The 22,155-nt window shown below is 38.3% G+C and overlaps 1 protein-coding gene across 1 annotated transcript in view; it reads left to right on the top strand.

The window, feature by feature from the left end:
• THOC1 (THO complex subunit 1) overlaps positions 1 to 22,155 on the top strand; it is a 53,225-nt gene that overhangs the window by 8,691 nt on the left and 22,379 nt on the right. The window contains exons 8-11 of the mRNA XM_004484213.4: positions 5,593 to 5,675; positions 8,954 to 9,027; positions 15,650 to 15,758; positions 16,954 to 17,085. Coding sequence (XP_004484270.1) covers positions 5,593 to 5,675; positions 8,954 to 9,027; positions 15,650 to 15,758; positions 16,954 to 17,085 — 398 coding nt within the window. The remainder of the gene's footprint in view (positions 1 to 5,592; positions 5,676 to 8,953; positions 9,028 to 15,649; positions 15,759 to 16,953; positions 17,086 to 22,155) is intronic.

Here is a 22,155-nt window from a genome sequence, read left to right on the forward strand (position 1 = left end):
TGTCAAATCCCTGCTTTCAGTTCTTTTGGGTATATTCTAAGAAGTGGGTTTGCCAGGGCATATGGTAATTCTATTCTTAACTTTCTGAGGAACCACCAAAATGTTTACATCTCCTTTATTCTCCTGTAATCTTAAAGGATGGTTTCAAGAGTTATAAGATTCTAGGTTGGCACTAGATAAAGAATTTCATCTCATGGGATATAATCATTACTTTGTCTTCTGTTTTCCATTATTCTGTAGACAAATCAGATGTGTTAGTCTGTCTTATTTTAAGATAATTTGGATTTTTGTCTCTGCCTCCTCTTAAGATTTTCTCTTTAGTTTTGTTTAATATTGTAGATTTCCTTTTATTTGTCTTGCTTGGAATTTGTGGGCATCTTGAATCTATTGATTGGTGTCTTTTATTCAATTTGTAAAAAATTTAGCTATTTTTAAAAATATTGTATGTATGTCTTTCTCTTTTTCTCTTTCTGGAACTTCCACTAAGCATCCATTGTACCTTCTCACTGTATCCTCTGTCTTTTACTCTTTCTGTATTTTTCATCTATTTGTCTGTATCACATTTTGGATAATTTCTTTAGAACAGTGTTCCAATTCACTTCTTTCTTCAGCTGTGAATGGTCCTCTTTAAGAAGTTGCCAATGAGGTTTTTTTTTCTTATTTACTTCCTCCCCCGCCAGTTGTTGTGTCAGCTCTCCATGTGTGTTGCCATTCCTGGGCAGGCTGCACTTTCTTTTGCACTGGGCGGCTCTCCTTACGGGGTGCACTCCTTGCGCGTGGGGCTCCCCTATGCGGGCCACACCCCTGTGTGGCAGGGCACTCCTTGTGCGCATCAGCACTGTGCATCAGCACTGCGCATGGGCCAGCTCCACATGGGTCAAGGAGGCCCGGGGTTTGAACTGCGGACCTCCCATGTGGTAGGCGGATGCCCTATCCATTGGGCCAAGTCCACTTCTGGCCAATGAGTTCTTAATTTCACTTGCCATATGTTTCATTGTATTGTATTTTTCATAACTAGGTAATTTTTTTTTTAAGTCTGCTGTCATTTTTTTAGTTTTTATTCCCTGGTGATATTTTTAAGCTTGTTTTCTAGTTTTTAAAACATAGTAGGTATTGTTATTTTGTTGTTTGCAACCAGTATTTCCAGTAACTTAGTGTTTGTGAGTCTGTTTCTGCTGTTTCTTACTCATCATGTCTTGTTTTTTTATGTGTCTGGTTATGTCTATATGAGAAGATATTTGAGGGTGTAATTGTGAAGTTAGGATAGAAACCTCTGATAGGATTTTCATCCCGTCTACCTTGCATCTTTAGAGGGGATGTTACTACTAGTCTAGGATTACCTTAATCCAGCCCATTCAGGCCTGTGGTTCCCAGATGACCCTGAAGACTTGATGTTGGACCTCAGCTTGGTTCATTCTTACCTAAGGGTATTACCCAGCAAGTTTTCAGTTTTGAATATGGTTTAGGGTGTTATTTATTATTTTATTAGATTCCTTACCTTTGGACCCAGAGATTTATCATCCTAGCTCCAGGAAACTGCGAAAGAGCAGCTCAGGTTTGCAACCAATTTCTCCTGATTAGCAGCTACCCTTAAGGCAAAGCTGACTTTGAATGCTGTGATACATTACCAAGTGCTGCCTCACTATTTTTTCTGCTCTTTATGGTTCTAAAGAAAATCTTTTCTCTATTTCATTGCCAGGAACAGTGCTGTGATGTGTAGGCTCTATAAATAATTAGGTTTTTAGTTGTTTTTAGTTGGAGAGTTAATCTAAATAGTTTAGCCTTCCATTTCTAGAAATCTCAGTGTTTTGGGTTTTTTTGTCTTTTTAAAAATCATATTTGTTGAGATAAAATTCACATATAATTCACCCATTTAAAGTGGACAATTCCTAATTTTTACTATAGCCACAGGATTTTGCTACCATCAACACGGTCTAATTTTAGAACATTTTCATTCTCTCATAGGAACCCCATACCCATTAGCTGTCACTCCCATTCCCGCCCCCCCACTCTTAACTTCTTTCTCAAGACCCAAATAACTACTAATCTACTTTTTGATCCCTATAGATTTTCTTATTCTGGGTATTTCATATAAATGGATTGATACAATATGTAGTTCTTTGTGGTGACGGGTTTCTTTCACTTGGCATAATGTTTTTACCCAGATAAATTCTTTTTTTTTTTCTTCCAGATAAATTCTTATTGCACCTTTTATCTGTTCTTCATTCCTTTTTATGGCCAAGTAATATTCCATTATAAGGACATATCACATTCTTTATCCATTCATCAGTTGATGGACTTTGGGTTGCTTCTATTTCAGTGCTGTTACAAACAATGCTGTTAAGAACATTTGTGTACAAATTTTTGCATGTCATAAGTCTTCATTTATTTTGGATATATATCTTGAAGTGGAATTACTGGGTCATATGATAACCCAAAAACTGAGATTTCTGGAAATGGAAGACTAAGTTATTCAGATTATTCAGAAAATGTTTAACATTTTGAAGAACTGTGTTTCAAATGCTTGCACCATTTTATATTCATTCCAGCAATGTATGTAGGATCCGTTTTCTCCACAACACTGTTGTTTCTCTTTGATTATATCCCTCTCAGAGTGTGTGAAATTGAATCTCAGTGTGGTTTTGATTTGATTTGATGCCCAATGGCTAAAGTAATGAGCGTCTTTTCACATGCCTGTTGGCCATTTGAATATCTTTGGAGAAATGTATATTCATCCCAATTGCTGTTTTTTTTTAATTGGGTTATCTTTATTGTTGATTTGTTATAGGTCTTCATATATTCTGGATACTAATTCATCCAGATATATGATTTGCAAATATTTCCTCCCATTCTATGGATCATCATTTCACTTTCTTGATGATATTGTTTGTAGCACAAGTTTTAAATTTTTATGTTGTCTGGTTTATCATTTTTTTCTTGTTTTGCTTGTGCTTTGGTGTCATATTTCAGAAACCACTGCTTAACCCTACATAACAAATATATACACCTATGTTTTCTTCTAAGAGTTTTAGCATTTACATTTAGGTCTGTTATCCATTTTGAGTTAATTTTTGAGTATGGTGTGGTGTAAGCATCCAGTTTCATTCTTTAGCACATGGTTATCCCAGTACCATTTGTTTAAAAACGTTTTTTCTCCATTAAACTGGAGTCTTTCCTTCTTTCTTCCTCCTTCCTTCCTTCCCTTCCTTTAGAAAAGTAGTTCTGCAGAAAAGTCAGGAGAAAATACGAAGTATGCCTTCTTTTTTATACCTTCAAAATATCCAGATTATTGCCATTTTACGGCCTTGGTACTAACTCTTCACTCTGGTAACATTTTGTTCATTATTGTCACGTTACTACCTCTTTCTGTTACTTAAATCTCAGTTTAAATTTCACTTCCTCAGAGAGGCTGTCTTTGACCATCTAATCTAAACTGGCCACCCTAATCACCATTATATTGAACTGATTTCAAGTCTCTTAAGTATTTAACAGTATCCAGTATTTTCAATGTGTTTGTGTTGTACACTTCTGTTCTCTATGCCTCGATCAGTGCCGGGCACCTCCTTACTACTTAAATATGTGGTGAGTGGGTAGAAGGTGATAGAATAAATAGGGGGAGGAGATAAATTCAGGATGTACAAATACCTTTTTCTCCCTTAAATCTTTGCCCATTCATTTTAGCGTTCACCAGTGATCTTGCCTGTAGTGATTATTACTAAGGAATTCTGATGGTGTATTTCTATTTCTCTTATTCCTTCTATATTTATTAATTGGAATTCTTCTATAAGGAAGAGTTGTCTCTTCTCCTTTGTGTTAATTCAGTCATCTATATCAGTATGGAGTCACGGGTATTCATTTTATTTTCTGGGTTTTATAATCCTAAAGTGTAATTATTTACCCTGTGACTCACAATTTTGGCCATTGGAGCTCAATTTTCCTGATGTGAGAAAAAAGTGCAGCTCATCTTGTATTTTCTTTGCCCTGGCCCTGGAATCACCCACTTATCCAGAGAGTCCTGGTTCCTTTTACTTTAAAATGGTATTAAAAGCCAAGATCTAAGCCACTGGAGGATCATGGCTTCTAGACCCTCTCGGCGTACAGAGCTAGGATACGTATGTATGTATAGTAAACCGTGTATACACACTTATCTATATTTAATTCTGTGTCTCTCTGTACATACTTACATTTTTAAAAACAAACAACAAAACCATAACAAGATCATGGTACTTCTGAGTCCAATCCAGCACCAGCAGACCTATAACTTTCTCTGCCAATGAGAGACCTAGCTCTTATTAACTACAATATACTGACTTTTGTTATAAACCCTCACTTTTTTCATATATACTTTAAAAATTTTTATTTTTAATGATACTTTGATTACATTATATAAATGTTATATAAAAATATAGGGGATTTTTACATGCGCTGTTCCCTACCTCTCGCACATTTTCCCACGTTAACATCCTTCATTAGTGGGGTACATTTGTTAAAATTGATGAACACATTTTGGACCATTGCCATTAAGTGTGGATTATAATTTACATTATAGTTTACACTCTCTTCCACACCATTTTGTAAGTTAGACAAAGTATATAATGGCCTGTATCTGTCATTGCAATGTCATTCAGGACAATTCCCAAGTTCTGAGAATGCCCTCATATTACACCTGTTTTTCCTCTCCCTGCTCTCAGAACCTCCAGCAGCCACTGCCTTCCATCAGTGAGAAAAGTTCTTCTATTGTAGGATCACATTAAGTCTGTAGTAGAATAACAGTAGTTCTACTCTATTCCATCATTCATTCCCCAATCCTGAGGATTCTGCCTCTAATAGACAGGGGACTTAGATCCTGTGGGGCAGGTAGATGGGACTGTCTTGCTTGCTTGCAGTTGCAGACTCTCTCTGTTCCTTGGATGGTTGTTATCCATCATCATCTCCTTATTAGTTGTCCTGGGGAGTCCAATGAACCGGAGAGTAGGTGTTGCACCTCTGTTGAGATTCAGGGCCCAACTGGGACATGGACAGCCCGAAGATTTAAGTCTCTTGAACATACACCTATCAAGTCTGGTACTAACTATAAGTTCAAATAGAAGGGGTAGAAGAGCCATGTGTGGGGAAACCACAACTGACTCCAAACTGTCAAACTGGGGAGCATAAATTCCAAAATAGGGCCCACTGGGAGGGCACCAAACTCCTGAGTTGTTTGCCCTGCCTATCGTGTCTGGATGTCTCCAGAGCCCTTAGGAATCCTGCTATTTGAGGCAGTATTTACTTTTATGCCCTTACTTTTTGATGGATATAATGTATGTGTCCTTTAGCAAAATTTTAAATGATTCCACATTGAATTCCATGGGTTTGTTCTTAAATATTTGTGAATAACAAGAATCAATTGTTATTGTAATATATGTTGCATTCTGTATACTATAAAGGTACCTTTAAAAAGCAGATATTACAAAGAGTATGGAAATCAAGTTGGTGTTATTATTGACTTGATTTTTTGCTTAATGCATTCAGCCATTTATACGTCTTAGTTATACTCTCATGTTTAGGTACTTAGCGGATTTACTTTGAAAAAAAAATTTTTTTTTTAAATAGGTCTTAACTTGCAGAGTCAGTTTAATCTGGAAAATGTCACTGTTTTCAATACCAATGAACAGGAAAGCACGCTGGGTCAGAAGGTGAGCTTATATGAAATTTTCTAACAATATGTTTGTTTGTTTTTGAGATAACCTGTAAGCCATCCAAAATTTAAAAACCTTTAATTTTATTTCTAGTTATAGAAGTAATATATATCTTATGTGAAAGATCTGTTTAGAAATGTATAAAGTAGAAAGTACAGTTACTCCATATTCCAAGACCCCAAAAATAATTGCTCTTAATATTATCTATTATTAATGGACTTTTTTGTGTATATATGCAAACACATGAATAATTTTTTCCCAAAAATGAGGTCATACATTTAGATCATCTCTAATCATGAAAAATTGGTAACAGTGTTATAATGAATAGAATTGTGTCAATGCTAAATTATCCAGGGGTTTTCTTAGGATAAATTCAGTAAGTAAAATTGCTGGGATAAAATATACACATATGTATATATGTACTAGTGGTACATGGAGAATGTCTGCCTGTTTTCCTCCAGCCTCACATCAGCACTGGGAATTATCTGTTGTTGTTTTTAAAATCTTTGCTTAAAAAGATTTAATTGAAAAATAAATCTTTCTTTTAATTAACATTTCCTTGATAACAGAGTTGAAGAACTTGGTATATTTTAATTGGAATTTATTTTTCTTCTGTAAATTGCCTATTCATACCATTTGCTTATTTTGCTGTTGAGTTGTCTTTTTCTTATTGACCTGTAGAAACTCTTTATATAGAATAGTTATTCATTATTATAAAGAAGTAGTTTTCTTTTTCAGTTTCATGGATTTTTTTTTTTTTAAGATTTATTATTTATTTCTCTTCCCTCCCTCCCCCTTTCCCCCCACCCCGTTGTCTGCTCTCTTGTGTCCATTCACTGTGTGTTCTTCTGTGTCTGCTTGCATTCTTGGTGGCACCAGGAATCTGTGTCTCTTTGTTGTGTCATCTTGCTGCATCAGCTCTCCGTGTGTGCGGCGCCACTCCTGGGCGGGCTGTGCTTTTTTTGCACGGAGCAGCTCAATGCCGGGCACACTTCTTGGGCGTGGGGCTCCCCTACGCAGGGACACCCCTGCGTGGCATGGCACTCCTTGCACGCAGCAGCACGGTGCGTGGGCCAGCTTACCCCATAGGCAGCGAGGCCCTGGGTTCAAACTCTGAACCTCCTTTATGGTAGGTGGACACGCTATCAGTTGAGCCACGTCCACTTCCCTGGAGTTTTCTTTTAACTTTATGGTGCCTTGGCTGTTAGAACTTAAACATTTGGATGGAGTATTAACATTTGTTGGTCTTTTATTTTATTGTTTCTGGTTCTTGTGTCATTCCATGAGATTATAAAAATCTCCTTTTTTTTTTTATGCTTTTATGGTACGTATATTTCATTCTTTATTCATGTTGGGTTTGGGAATACAATGGGTTATAGCTTTATTTCTTTTCAAATGGGGAACCAGTTATCTCAGAACTATTTGTTAAATAATCCATCACTTGCCCACTGAGTTTTAAAAGGGTGTGAGTTTTATATACAATTTTCTTTTTAACATTTCTTATTTATGTACAAAAGACAGTCTGGAGTTGGCAGATTTCTGGTACATTCAGCACTTTTTCATTTCAGGACAAGTTATAAAGCTTTAAAATTATTTATTAGCTGTAACTAATCTCATTATAAAATAATCAGACTACTTTTATGTAATTTATTCCTTAAGGTGAAATCATAGTGAATATGGAAATGATATCACTTTAAGAGGTTCCAGAAATTTCTCTTTCACCTTTATATATCTTTTATTTTTCATTTTATTTATTTTTATACCTTTATATATCTTTTAGGTGTATGTTGGGCTATTCTGTGTAAACTTGTTTATGTGTGTGTGTGCGCGCACAGGCTTCGGGGATTGAACGTGGGACCTCCTCCTCATACGTGGGAAGCAGGTGCTCAACCACTGAGCTATACTCACTCCCCACTATGTTCAATATAGAGCTGAAAATTCCTCTACCTTCATTCAGTCAGCATATCCTAAAGTGTTCTCAGTTAGAAGGAGTTCCATAGTCAAATTAAAGTTGCTTAAATTTGGTGTAAGTTATGAGTTCTTACTGTAGTTCTTAAAGGCTTTAATATACTAATGATTTTCTCAATTCTTTAAGAGGTCATTGTGTATATTTCCTAAACATACTAGCCATAGTTTTATTTTTTTAAGGATTTATTTATTTATTTCTCTCCCCTCCACCCCCCCACCCCAGTTGTCTGTTCTCTGTGTCTATTTTGCTGAGTGTTCTTTGTCCACTTCTGTTGTTGTCAGTGGCACGGGAATCTGCGATTCTTTTTGTTTTGTCATCTTGTGACAGCTCTCTGTGTGGGCAGCACCATTCTTAGGCAGGCTACCCTTTCTTTCGCGCTGGGCGCCTCTCTTTACTGGCGCACTCCTTGAGTGTGGGGCTCCCCTACGCAGGGACACCCCTGCGTGGCAGGGCCCTCCTTGCGCTCATCAGCACTGCACATGGGCCAGCACATGGGTCATGGAGACCCGGGGTTTGAACCGTGGACCTCCCATATGGTAGGCGGACGCCCTAACCACTGGGCCAAGTCCGCCGCCACATAGACCGTTTATTCCAAGAGAATCTACTAACCAAATTTTAGAAATCCTGATTTAAATTTTCCACTACCTTCATGACTATCTTATATCATTGTCATACTACTCTTGGTTTCTTGGTGACTCCTATCACATAAATTCCCATTGCTTTAAAGATTAACTAGGGAAGTGGACTTGGCCCAGTGAGTGGATAGGGCATCCATCTACCACATGGGAGGTCCGCGGTTCAAACCCCAGCCTCCTTGACCCGTGTGCAGCTGGCCCGTGTGCAGTGCTGATGCGTACAAGGAGTGCCATGCCACACGGGTGCCCCCCGCTTAGGGGAGCCCCACGCACAAGGAGTGCGCTCCGTAAGGAGAGCCGCCCAGCACAAAAGAAAGTGCAGCCTGCCCAAGAATGGCACCACATACACGGAGAGCAACGCAACAAGATGACGCAACAAAAAGAAACACAGATTTCCATGCCGCTGACAACAACAGAAGCGGACAAAAAAGAGAAGAACAGGCAGCAAATGGACACAGAGAACAGACAACTGGGGCGGGGTGGGGATGGGGGGAGGGGAAATAAATAAATAATAAATCTTAAAAAAAAAAAAAGATTAAATGTCTAGATAATTATGTGACCAAACTTCTTTAATAATGGTTGTCTGGCAGTATGTGAATAACCTATTATTTCAGCATTTATCTGCTGTCTTACAGCTTCATGACAAGCTATGCTTTTTTCCCCCAATTTAGCACACTGAGGATAGGGAAGAAGGAATGGATGTAGAAGAAGGTGAAATGGGAGATGATGAAGCTCCAACAACTTGGTGAGTTTTTAGAACTTAAAATTTTTGATTTACAAAGATAATATCTTAGTAGTAAAGTGAGGATGAAGGACAAAGAGGAAGGAAACCATGCTTATAGATTCCTTTTATTTGTAACTTTCATGTATATTACTTAAAATAATAAACCGTAAATCATGAATTGGCTGTAATAACTGGTTTCTAAATTATGTACAAACAGTCCATTGTTTACACATATGCAGATCCTTAACATTTGAAAAGCCAACCACAAGCAGAGCCTTTCCCCCTCTCCCTGCCGTTAAACTTTGTTGGCCCAGTGTCTGAATATGGGGCTAACTTTTTAGTGAAAAAGGAGGGATAAGAGACCAGTTACTCTCCTCCTCTCCCTTCCTTATGTCTCTCACTGTTTCTTATCTCATCCTTTATTGCCCTATGCTTTCTTGCCAAATAATTTCTTCCTAGTGCTGGTTAGAAGCAATGAGAAGAGAAAAGGGAAGGTATGAAGGAAAACTTTTTTGCTAGCATTATTTTCAGGTGCCTGATGCTACAGAAGTTATCGCGAGTTGTAATTTGTAGAACCCCATTATTATTGTACAGAAGATCAAGAGAGAGTTCCTTTATCTGCCATCAGGGCTCTAGTACATGGATATATAGTCCTGGCATCAAAGATTTTAAATGCAAACATATGCCCCATAGAAATAGTATGGCTCCAGGCTTAACGCCAATACTTCATGGTCATGTGACTTTGAGCACTTCACTTAACCTCCCTGCAACTCATTTTCTACGTTTTTAAATTGTAATAACGCCACCTACCAGTTCAGTTATTGAGAGGATTAAATGAGATGATGATTGGAAATGGTCTAAGGCAGTTAGTCCTTAATATCCTTATCTTCACTGTAGTTGTTGATGTTTTATGTGGTGGTACATGTAAAGTGCTTAGAACAGTGTCTGTTCAGTGTCTAGTATCCATTATTAGCTGGAATTATTATTATTTAGAGACCTGTTTGTTAACTGTACATTATTGGCAGAGTAGGTTTTTGGGGTCTGACCTGAGCAACATAAGGGCACTGGGCTAAGGTGGTAAGCTCCAAGATAAGGGGTTTTCTGTGGTATAAACAGAGCCCTAGAGGCAAACCCTGCTCACTACAGTTTTGTCTAGTTAGATGCTGCTTACACCTGTGCAGACAATTTAGCCTCATTTATTATGTTCATAAACTAGGCTCAAGCTGCAGAAAACATCACTTAAACAATACCTGACACAGTGGCTTTTCAGTCTGTGACAATCACTTTTTTTGAAATAAAAGAAGGAAATGTATAATGAATTACTTTGTGACCTGCTATATCTCCAGATTATTTTAGGCACTGTAATTTACAAAGCAGAATGCATTATCCATTTATCCATTTTAGATTTTTCTCAAATATACCAGTAAAAATGCTTATGTTTAAGAATAATTCAACTATATAAAATCCTTTAAAAGAGTTAACTCAGCATTTTTAAAGTGTAACTTTCACCTGGTTAAAATAGTCCATTCATATACTACTTAGAAATTTATTCCATGAGGCACCTCCAACATACGTCAGGCCAATTAAAGATGAAAGAAGCCTTTACAGGGAGGAGATTATATTAGCAACTTGGGATAAAATCATTATTGGTATCAAACACTAAGCTAGAAGTGAGTTTCCTGGCAATTGAGAAAAAAATGGAACATGTAATACATCATTCTCATTCTCTGATTAGAGGTAGTCTTCCATTTTTCTGAAAAAGTGCTCTTTCTTAGGCATTCTTTAAAATTTCATCAATAGAAAGCCTAGACACAAAATCTTGTTGTAAATTGTGGAGAGGGGTTTATATTCTGATAATTGTTTTTCTGTGCAGAGATGGATGGTACAGGAGAAGAATTTAAAAGAATGAAAGTTAACATGCCCATTAGTCTTGGAAATACTGAAGCTGGATTCCTCTAGGTTCTTGGCTATGTTACATAAAATAATTTAAAAACATGTTGGTTTTGTTAGGCCAGTAGTTTATTGAGAAAATGGGAGAAAAACAGAAATGGGAGAAAATAACAGAGTACATATCCCTAGGTGTAGGTGTGGGCACCTCTGGGCAGAGAGAGATTTGGCCTCTGTGGTTACCTTTTTTTTTTTTTTAAGATTTATTTTTTATTTATTTCTCCACTCCGCCCCGCCCTTTTTTTTCTGCTCTCTGTGTCCATTTGTGGTGTGTTCCTCTGTGTCTGCTTTTATTCTCGTTAGGCAACTCTGGGATCCTGGGAACTTCCGAAGTGGAAGAGATGATTACTCTTATGCACCATTTCAACTCCCTGTTCTGCTACATCTTATTTTCTTTCTCTGTGTCTCTTGTTGCATCATCTGGCTGCACCAGTTCTCCACATTGGCCAGCACTCCTGCACGGGGCGGCATTCCCACATGGGCCAGCTTGCTGCGTGGGCCACCTTGCCCTCACCAGGAGGCCCTGGGCCTTGAACCCTGGACCTCTTATGTGGTAGACGGGAGCCCAATTGGTTGAGCCACATCCGTTTCCCTGTGGTTACCTTTTAAATTATTCCTCCCCTTGGTAATGTTTAGGGGGAAGGCTCCAGCTGTTTGTTCTGATTGATTACCCCACCCATCAGTTCCCCAGGGGACCCAGTGATGTGGCACCTTGAGGATATCTGGGGCTTTCTCTTGACCTCGGACAAAATCTCATTGCAAATCCAGCAGCTTCCTTGGTGATGGTCTCTCCCGTTTGGATTATCTTCCCCTTCCCTAAACTAGTCTGCCTGAATACTGCTAGCTCTTGATAAAACTTCTGGGAGGAGCTAGATATCGGTCAATTCAAGATTGTTCATTTTCTTCATCATTGATCTAAAGCAAGATCCACATGCTTCGGATATTGGTTGCTGCTCCAGCAAAGTTAGCATTCTTGTATCAAAATTAAAGCAAAACGCTTATCTTTTTCTCCAGGCCTGTGCCACCCTTTCTTCATCTGAACTAGTAATGCCCACAGCTGGGGCAGTTTTTTGATTTTGTCTGTTTTTGGTCTATTTTGGTTTACTGTTGGATGAAGACCATAAGCATAGAAGCATAGGAAATATGATTTCGGCCTAAACAATTTTTAGTTGTTTAGTTGTTTAGAGTAGGCATAAAAGAACCTTGTATGAAATGCCTGTTTCTATCTGCTAATGAAAAAAACATGCACATCTCTTCTTAGAATGAATCCCAAGTGTTATAACCGAGCTTTCCTTGGAGGCCAGGAACTAAGTGGGGAAAAAAAAAAAAAAGATGGTAAAGGAAACACCTTTCCTAGTCTTTGCAGATTGACCTCTGTTGTCAGTATCCTTCAGGGCTTATCCGTACATCGAATTCATGAATTGCTCACTGTTCCTTTCCTTGTCTTGGGCTTGAGCTTGTGGTGCTGGGTATTCCCCCCATTTCCTTAGATACAAATGTCCCCTCCTCCCTAGGAAACAGTTTCTTGCCTCAAGGTCCTGGGCACTGCATTTTAAGTCCTGCAGCCAGCAATCCCTTGATTCAGGCAGCATGACTTTACTGCTCTCCCCTGGTGTTCTGTAGGAGAGTTTATGAGCTGCCTTCTACACACAGGGCAAGTCCCTTATGCCAGACAGATTGGGCCAGACAAAGGTGTTCCCAGTGAATGCATGAGAATTGTTCTGCTCCCTCTGGAGCAGGACCAAGTAAGAAATCCACATGAGGATGGCAGGCCTGCTCTGTGCTGAGCCGGGAAAGGGGATGAGAAAGGGGCCAGCCAGGGTGCCACAAGATCCCACTGCTTCTAGGTAGCCTTTTTCTTGATTTGGCACTCACTTGTTACTGCAGTCCTTTTACTATTATCTGGAACTTTGAGAAAGATGCTTCTGCTAGTCCGTTCTGGTTGTTCAAAGCTTTTCTGGGGGCATGAAGCCCAGAAGCATCTCATTCCACCGTTGTGATTAGAGTGGGGCATCAATTTAATTTTGATTCATAAAATCCTGTTTAACATTGTCTGGTGCAGGTTTTCTTTGGTATTGCTATGGCTTAAACAACAGTTGTTTAAGTTTTTAGGCTAGGAGAATTCCAAAATCAAGGTTATCAGTAAGGCGGTGCTCTCTCCCCAAATTCTGTAACGTTTTGGTGCTGGCTGCCTTTAATCTTTGGGGTTCCTTGGTTAGTATTCCTGCCTTCCTTCACATGGCAATGTCAACATGAATTCTTTTTTGACAGTTATTTTATATTCTGTTGAGTGTTGTGTGTATGTGTATGAGTTGGCTTAGCCAGTCATAATCTTTGAATTTTAGACAGAAGGGATCTTAAAAATAGAGTCCAATTCCCCTCTCTTACTGAGGATCAGAGAACGGAAGTGACTTGTCCAAGGTCCACATTGAGTTAGTGACAATCTGTATAAAACTCAAGTCTCTGACTTGAGTTCCTTAACTTCATTATTAAATTAAGAATCAAGTGTTTCCCCTTAACTTGTACTGTTTACTGTAATCCTTTTAAAAATTTTAATAGTTTTCCTGATATTCTCTAGTCATTAGAAAAAGTAATTTTAAGTATCCCAAATGTGATGGGTGGGGGGATTAACTTCCTGTTATTAGCTGGTATAGGCAAGATCATGGTGCTGTTGTTTATTGCTAAACCAACTTTCTGTTTTCGAGTGTAAAATTATATTGCTACTCAGAGTATTTGTATGGGCATGAAGCTTAGAGAAAATACCAACTGTAACCCATAGATTCAACTTACTAAGGTTTATTTTTGAAGAAGGATATATACATAGTTGTGTTTTCCAGACAAAATTAGTTTTTGCACAGATGATGTTGAAATTTTTGTAGATATTTTAAGATATGAAATAATAACTTGAGCATTTTTGACACATAAGCACCTTTGACAAAAGATTTCATTTGCTCTTTTCCATGGTCTATGCGGCTGGGGGGGGGGGAGGGTCTGGAGGGGTCAGGCTAGACCGCAGCGGCGTCTGAGGCTGCAGCAGACAGCCTCAGAGGGGCTCTCAGGTGTGGAGGACGCACGGCAAGGGGAGGAAGAAAGCCGGGAGACCAGGTCTGTGCGCAAGTCCGTTTTATTAAGGAAGTGCAGTGGGTTATATAGAGAATGAGGAGGGCGGGGTAGAGCAGGAGGAGTGAGGGCTACCGGGCGGCTGGGGATCGGCAGAAGCTTGTGGGCGGTCTTGTGGTCTTGTGCCATTAGCTGTTACTAGGGAAGTGGGCAGATTTCAGGTTATGGTGCAACATTTGCCCCTTTTTCTCTTTTTTATTGGGGGGAGGGTATAGGTGAGAGGTTTGCTTGGGTGTGTACTTATGGACGTGTGCTGGCTATATTGGCCGCTAACGGGGCGAGTGGCAGGTCCAAAGAGTGGCAGGCAAGCAGAACAGACCAGCTGTGCTACACGTGAGTGGTGGGCTGTGCACTTCCCCCACTAGATGCCGCTATGCTTGCCATTCAGACTCGGGCCTGCCCCGCCCCCTGCTCCCTATTGATTGTTAAGCAGTTCTAGGGTGGCTGCGGCTGGGGAGGGGAGCGAAGTTGGCTGTTAAGGTGGAGAACGCGCGGGCTGGGGGAGCAATGGGATGCGTTGCGGGGTTTTTAGGTGTTGGGTTGTCCTTGATTTCTTCTTGGGGCGGGCTGAGCAGGGCTCGTTGGGGGGGCTGTCTTCAGTGGCGAGCTGATGGTACTGGATGCGCACGAAGGACGTGAGGATTGCGTTGGTTTGGTCCTTGGCGAGCTGGATGATTTTTTTGGGGGCAGATTTCAGGTTATGGTGCAACAGGTCTAGAACAAAGGATTTTGCTAAAAACAAACCCATTGGTAAATAGGTCTGAAATGTGTTTTAATTAAAAATTAAATCATTTTGTATTGATTGCTCATAGACTTAAAATTAAAAGAATGTATATTGACACTGTAGATTGATAACACAGCCAAATTAATTAGTACTGCCATAATGAAAACACTAAAGAAAGGGCTTATTTTTATAATACTAAGTTGATGTGTACCTTTGTCTTATACTAGGAGTTCTTGGTATATTAGTTAGGATATAATGCTAGTGGCTTTTACATATTTGCATATTCAATGTAGAAGCTGATTTCTTTCTCATATGGAAGTGTGGGTCTGATAGCCCTACTCAGTGATACAGTCTGTGGACCCAGGTTCCTTTTTCCTTGACCTTTCATCCCTTGGTATTTGCCATTTTTCCTTTTGTCCTGCATGGCTCATCTGAATTCTAGTCAGCAGGGCAGGAGAAGAGAAAACTGTAGAACACATCCCCAGAGTTGCATACATGACTTCCACTCTTAACCAGTTGGTCAGAAATTAATCATACGGCCACACATGGTTGCAGGAGAGGTTAGGAAATAGTCTTTAGTTCTAAATAATCATGTGCCTAGCCAAAAATCAGGAGTTTCACCACTATGCATAAAGAAAAGCCGAAATACGTTTCTGCCATATTGGGACTGAGAATCCCCTGAAATTGTTTACAAAATTGTATGAGTGTATGTGAATGTGCACTTTTCTGGGAAAAGGGGCCAAACTTTCAACAATTTCTTAAAAGGGTGTGTAATCCAAGAAAAGTTAAGAACTTTTAGATATTTCTTAAATAATTTAAATGGCTTATTTAATATAACATTTATTTTATTAGCTCCATTCCAATCGATTACAACCTATATCGAAAATTCTGGTCACTTCAGGATTACTTCAGGAACCCAGTGCAATGCTATGAGAAGATTTCATGGAAAACTTTTCTCAAGGTGAGTTGCCAGTCACAGACTATCAGAATCTCAATATTTTACAGTTAATGGCAGAGCCAAATTTGACAGTTGTCTAGCATGCTTTTCACTATACAGTATGCCTTCTTACTTTTTGACACCTAATTTATAGAAGCTAAGTTGTGGTTAATATTTAAGCCACTGTTTTTGTACAGTAGTTTATAAATGACTTTGGGACTTAAAAGTTAGAAATTACAGTCTTGGGTTTTGTAAAAATGAATTCATGAATGTTTGCAGAATACATTCTGCTTCACTTTGCACAAAATTATTTTGGCTAATCCAATAGAACAGGGATCTGCAATTTTGGCCCTTGGGCCAACTCCAGCCTATGCCTGTTTTTTGTAAACAAGTATTGGAACACAGCCATGCCTGTTGATGTACATGTTATCTATGGCTGTTTTTCATCCTATTTCTGCAGGGTTGAGTAATTGTGACAAAGAACAAATGGGCCATAAAGCCTAAAATACTTAATATTTGGCCCTTTACAGAAAAAGTTTGCCAACACTTGTTTTAGAATTCTGTGTATTTCTTTTTCTTGGCTACTTCAAGGTCAAGATTTTATTGTAATAAAAATTCAAGATAAATAGGTAGCTCTGAAAACATAGCATGGTAAATGTTGTTATTTTCAACACTTTTTATTTTACTTTATATGCAGCATCTTTTTGTGTTTTGTTTTGTTTTTTGATTCACCATTCAAATTCAGATTAAGTTGTAAGTGAGAACTCAGTCATCTGAGATTGTCTCCCAAAAAGACAGGATTTGACATCACCATGTTATTTGGTCACAGTCTTTAGCACAGGAGTGCTTCAGAGTTTTCACAGCTGGTTAAACAACTAATTTCTATGAACATGAATTATACACTTGTAGCATTCCTTTCTATTTGTGCCTTACATAAAATGCATAAGAAATAATATTTCATCAGGAGTAGAGTTCATTCCTACTTTTAGAATGCTGTGACTTCTTTCACAAAATAACCCACCCCATTTTGGTATCATAATTTTTCTTGTTTACTGTGCCTTACTCTGTGTATGTGTGTGTGTATAGCATGAATATATAAATAATGTATGTATATATATTATGAATTTAGGGTAAATTCTAGATATTTTGATCATGGAAAACATTGAACAAACTGTTGGCAATAATGCCAAATAAAATTGTTGATATTTTTATGTTGCAGTATTCTGAAGAAGTTTTAGCTGTTTTTAAGAGTTATAAATTAGATGATACTCAGGCCTCAAGGAAAAAGATGGAAGAATTGAAAACAGGAGGAGAGCATGTATATTTCGCAAAATTTTTAACAAGTGAAAAGGTACAGATTTTTCTTTTTCACTGAGCATAATAAGAAACAGTCCTTTTCCTTTTTTTCTATTTAGCTGATATCCTTTATTGAATTCAAAATCTTTCTTATTTACTTTTGGTTAAAACTGATAAATGTTAGTTTGATTTCATTTCTTCCTTGCACAAATAGGACTAATTTGATTTCAAAAGTGAACAGTGGTTCTATATTGTCTGTTTTGTAGACTTATTTTAAAATAAATATAGTTAATTACTTTCAACTATACGTAAATTGAACCTCAGGCTAGAATTTAATTTTCATTTATCAAACTGTTTTGCAATTAGTTTATCATTTAGGTACAAAGAAAGGGTTTTAAATTCATCTTACTTATAAAGTTTAATAAGTAAATTGTGTTCAAATATAATACTAAGGGAGTATGTAAGTTTTCTAGTCAAGATGGCACATTGAGTTTACGTTTCGACTCACTCCCTTTGCTCCAAACACATGGCAATAACAGGTAAAATATAAAAAGAGAATACCAAAAAGACAAAGCTGGGCTTCCAGAAGCAAGATAAATATCTTCATGGACCAGAAACGCCAAGGAGTGAGCGAAACTGAAGCCTTGAGCCTGCAGGACTCTGTATCCAGAAGCAGGTGGTGGCAGCCAGGAGTTTGATTCCAAGTCACAGAGACCAGATGTATCCCTTGTGAGACCAGGGACCTAAGACAGATTCACTGCTTGAAGCCAGGGACTGGGGTGGAACTTTACCCACTCTTGAAAAGAAGCTGAGAAAAAATATTGCCAATCTTCTATCAAGAGCTTTGGCCTACAAGAAGTTGACCTAAGGAGAACAGAAATATAACTTTGTATCCATTTGCTTGTTCCGTGACTGGGTATGTCATTTTGAATATACCTATGAAACAGCTGCTCCAAAAAGTCATCATAAGACTTTCTCCAGACTTGGGCCCAGGGCTCCGGTAGAAGCAAGTACACAACTGCTAGAGAGGGAAAGAAGGGAAAATAAATTAATATCCCAAAACAAAAGCCTCCCTTTCAAAGCTTTCTGACAAATTAAACTTCCAAAAGCCATCAAGAAATGAAGTGCTAAAAAAAGATCAGCAAAATCAACTATTGAAATACATACACCTATTCCATATGGGATACACAGCCTGACCAAGTCTTCAAAATACAGATGTTTTGGATAATCGAAGATATTATTTAATGAGTTAGCATCCATTGAAAAAGAGCAAGAAATTGTAAACAAAAACAGGCAGAAATGAAATAGGACAATTGGATATGCCAGCTAATTAGGAGCCTTGGAAATGAAAATTTTAATTATTGAAACTAAAGCACAGCTCACAGGCTTAAACTATAGATTGGACATAGATGAAAAGAGAACTAGGAATTTGAAGACAGTCATGAGAAGTTCACCAGGAACACAGGACAAAGACAGATTTTTTAAAAATGAAGAGCAGTTATGGGCCATGGAAGAAAGATTGAGAAGTCTCAACATATGTGTAATAGGATTTCCAGAGAACAAAATGGATGGAATGATGAAGGAACTGTATTGAAAAAAACTTGAAGTAAGTCCCAAGTCCTCAGATCAAAGTGTGCTACCGTTTCTGAGCTGGATAAATAAAGGTAAACCAAAAACCCAGTACCTCATGCTGTAACTGCAGAGATAAAGAGAAAACCTTAATAACCACTAGAGAAAAAAAGAAATACCAGAAAGGAACAGCTATTTGGTAGCAGATTTCTAAACATCACAGATAGATACCAAAAGACAGTGAAGAAATCTTAAGGTCCTGAGAAAAAAAATTACCTATCAATCTAGAATTTCCATACCCATTCAAGACTGTGGATAAAATAAAGACATTTTATTCAAAGACTGGAAAAATTTACCACTTAAAGATCCTCATTTTGAAAAGGATGTTCTTCAGGAAGAAGGAAATTGAACCCACAAGAAAGGAGTGGGATACAGAAAGCAATGGTGAGCACAAAAATTGAAAAATATGACAGTTAATTTACTATTGACTAAAAAAAATCATAACTGAATTTTTACCTTTTTTTAATGTGGAATTTAAACTAGATGACAGTATGGGAGGGAAAAGCAGAGATGTTTAATCAGTAATTTAAGCATGCTACAAGTTCTTGTTATCATCAGGAGGAGGAAAGTAATACTTTGATAACTGTGAACTTTACTGTGTATAAACTTTACTGTGTATATTAAAAGAGTAACTACCCAAAAAAAAGAAAACTATAGCTCCCAAATAGCAAAGAGGAAAAAAGGGGGTGGGGGAGGATATAGACTATCTTTTAAATATAGCAGGTGGCAGGAAAGTAGGAAAAAAAGAAGCAAAACAGAGGGTAAAAATAAGTCCAGATATATCAGTTTTAACAAATATAAACTGAATTGATATACCTAATAAGACATTATCAGATTGGATTTTTAAAATCCAGTTATCTGTATTAATTTAAATGAAACAAACATATAAAAACTCCTTAGTTGATTAAAGAATTCAAAGTTTTTGTCTACATTAAAGAGAAAAAAATCCCCAAACCCCTTTTCCTAGCTGAACTATTTTTCTAGAAATATATGGTTTAGAAAGCTGAGGTGTCAGTTTTATTTTGTTTGTGTGTTGTTTTCTTTTTTAAGGAGGTACTAGGGACCTTGTACATAGGAAGCAGGCACTCAACCACTTGAGCTATACCCACTCCCCTGAGATGGCAATTTAAATAATAATATCAAGGCAAAAAGGTTACGAAATAAAACAAGTTGGAGTTGTAGACTTTAAAAACAAATTTTTTTTTTAAGATTTATTTATTTCTCTCCTCCCCCTGCCCCGTTGTCTGTTCTGTATGTTCATTCGCTGTGTGTTCTTCTGTGTCCGCTTGTATTCTCATCAAGTGGCACGGGGGATCTGTGTCTCTTTTTGTTGCGTCATCTTGCTGCATTAGCTCTTCGTGAATGTGGCACCACTCCTGGGCTGACTGCAGTTTTGTGTGGGGCAGCTCTCCTTGCACAGGCGCCACTCCTTGCGTGGGGGGCACCCTTTACACGGGGGCATCCCTGCATGGGCCAGCACTTCTTGCGCACAGCAGCACTGCACGTGGGCCAGCTCACCACATGAGCCAGGAGGCTCTGGGTATTGAACCCTTGGACCTCCCATATGGTAGGCAGACGCTCTCTATCTGTTGAGCCACATCTGCTTCCCGACTTGTAGGAATTCCTTGTTACATTTCTCAGGATGTGACAGCTATTTCAAACCTCTGAATGTGTGCAGAAAATGTTTTTGTGTACAGAAACATCCTTGATGTTTCATGCAGGAAGAGACCAAGCTATCTGTTTACTATAGATTTCATTATCATATGTCATAAGCAACGTGTGTAGCCACTTAAGTTGAATTATGCACAAACTCAGGTTAGTTTCTTTTTCAGAATTCTATCCTGATGTTAGAGTATCTCTGCTGAATTATGAGGTTATGAGTAGTGAAGGTGTGGATGAATCTTTAGGATTTTATGAACTTTGCAGTTCGTGTGAAGTCTTTTAGAAAGTCTTCTGCTAACAATCATGTCAGTCTTAGCATATTGACATGCTATTCTAAAAAGTGAAATGTAATTACTAAATCCTTTTTTAATATGAATAAAATCAACTTCAGATGGTCCTCAAGGTGAAAGCATGAGCCACACACACTCTTTATTGTGACACTTTTCTACCCTGAGGGCCTGATAATTAGGGCAGCTCTTTTAATATTGAACACACTGGAAAATTTAGAGCATACCCATTATTCTACATTCCTTTTAGAATCCCCTCTGGGTGTGTGTCAACTCATGGTAATGGAAGCAAAATAAGGGACTAAACTGTTCCTACCAAGCCATCTAAAACTGAAATCCAGGGTGAACAATATGCCCTGCCGGCGGCAGACTTGGCCCAGTGGTTAGGGCATCCGTCTACCACATGGGAGGTCCGCAGTTCAAACCCCGGGCCTCCTTGACCCATGTGGAGCTGGCCCATGCGCAGTGCTGATGTCACAAGGAGTGCCCTGCCACGCAGGGGAGCCCCACGCGCAAGGAGTGCGCCCTGTAAGGAGAGCCGCCCAGTGTGAAAGAAAGTGCAGCCTGCCCAGGAATGGTGCCGCACACATGGAGAACTGACACGAAAAGATGACGCAACAAAAAGAAACACAGATTCCTGTGCCGCTGACAACAACAGAAGCGGACAAAGAACGTGCAGCAAATAGACACAGAGAACAGACAACCAGGGTGGGGGGGGAGGGGAGAGAAATAAATAAATAAATAAAATCTTTAAAATATATATATATGTATATATACCCTGCCAGTTTCCAGGGATTGTTTTCTGAATTTGGAGCATTTGTTTGGAGAAGGATAAAGTCTGAAAAGATTGTCACCGGAGATTGGGCAGAGATGGCTGATAATAAGAAATGGCCCAATCTTGCTAATTAATGTTTGTTAGTATTAGAGTAGTAGAAAATAGCTAGAGAAGAAGGACCATTAGAAATTTCAGCCTCTCTAAAAAATGAGTACTCAAATCATTTTTTCAAAAGTTTTTATTGTAACATATATACAACTTGAAATTTCCCATTTTAAGCACATTCAGGTGTTCAATTCAATGATATTTATCACAGCTACTTAGGTTAAAAATGTAGGGGTCATATAGTAACTAGGTACTTTTTTTTTTTTCCATATCTGACTTTTAATTTCTTTAGAGATTTTCTTAGGAAAATACAGATTATTAAAATTTTGTGAGATAGTATAGGAGTATTCTGTAGATCACAAATTTTGCCATATTGTCTAAATTTAATGAAAACCAACATATAGATATTGGCTATTTAAATCAAACCTTGAATTAGGTGTTCATCCATGTTTATGTCTGAATAGTCTTAAGTATAGGTAACAATGTAATGACCTATATTGCTTAGGAAGTTCCATTTAATTTAACCTCCCCACCCCCCCAAGATGGCTCCCTTATCTGTTTGCTCATTGTTTTTGCTCGTTGTCTTGCTTGTTTTTTCTGTAGGAGGCACTGGGAACCAAACCTGGGAACTCCCATGTGGGAGGTTGGTGCCCAACTCTTGAGCTGC

The sequence above is a fragment of the Dasypus novemcinctus genome, chromosome 16 (genome assembly GCF_030445035.2).
Source record: "Dasypus novemcinctus isolate mDasNov1 chromosome 16, mDasNov1.1.hap2, whole genome shotgun sequence".
NCBI classification, from domain to species: Eukaryota; Metazoa; Chordata; class Mammalia; order Cingulata; family Dasypodidae; genus Dasypus; species Dasypus novemcinctus.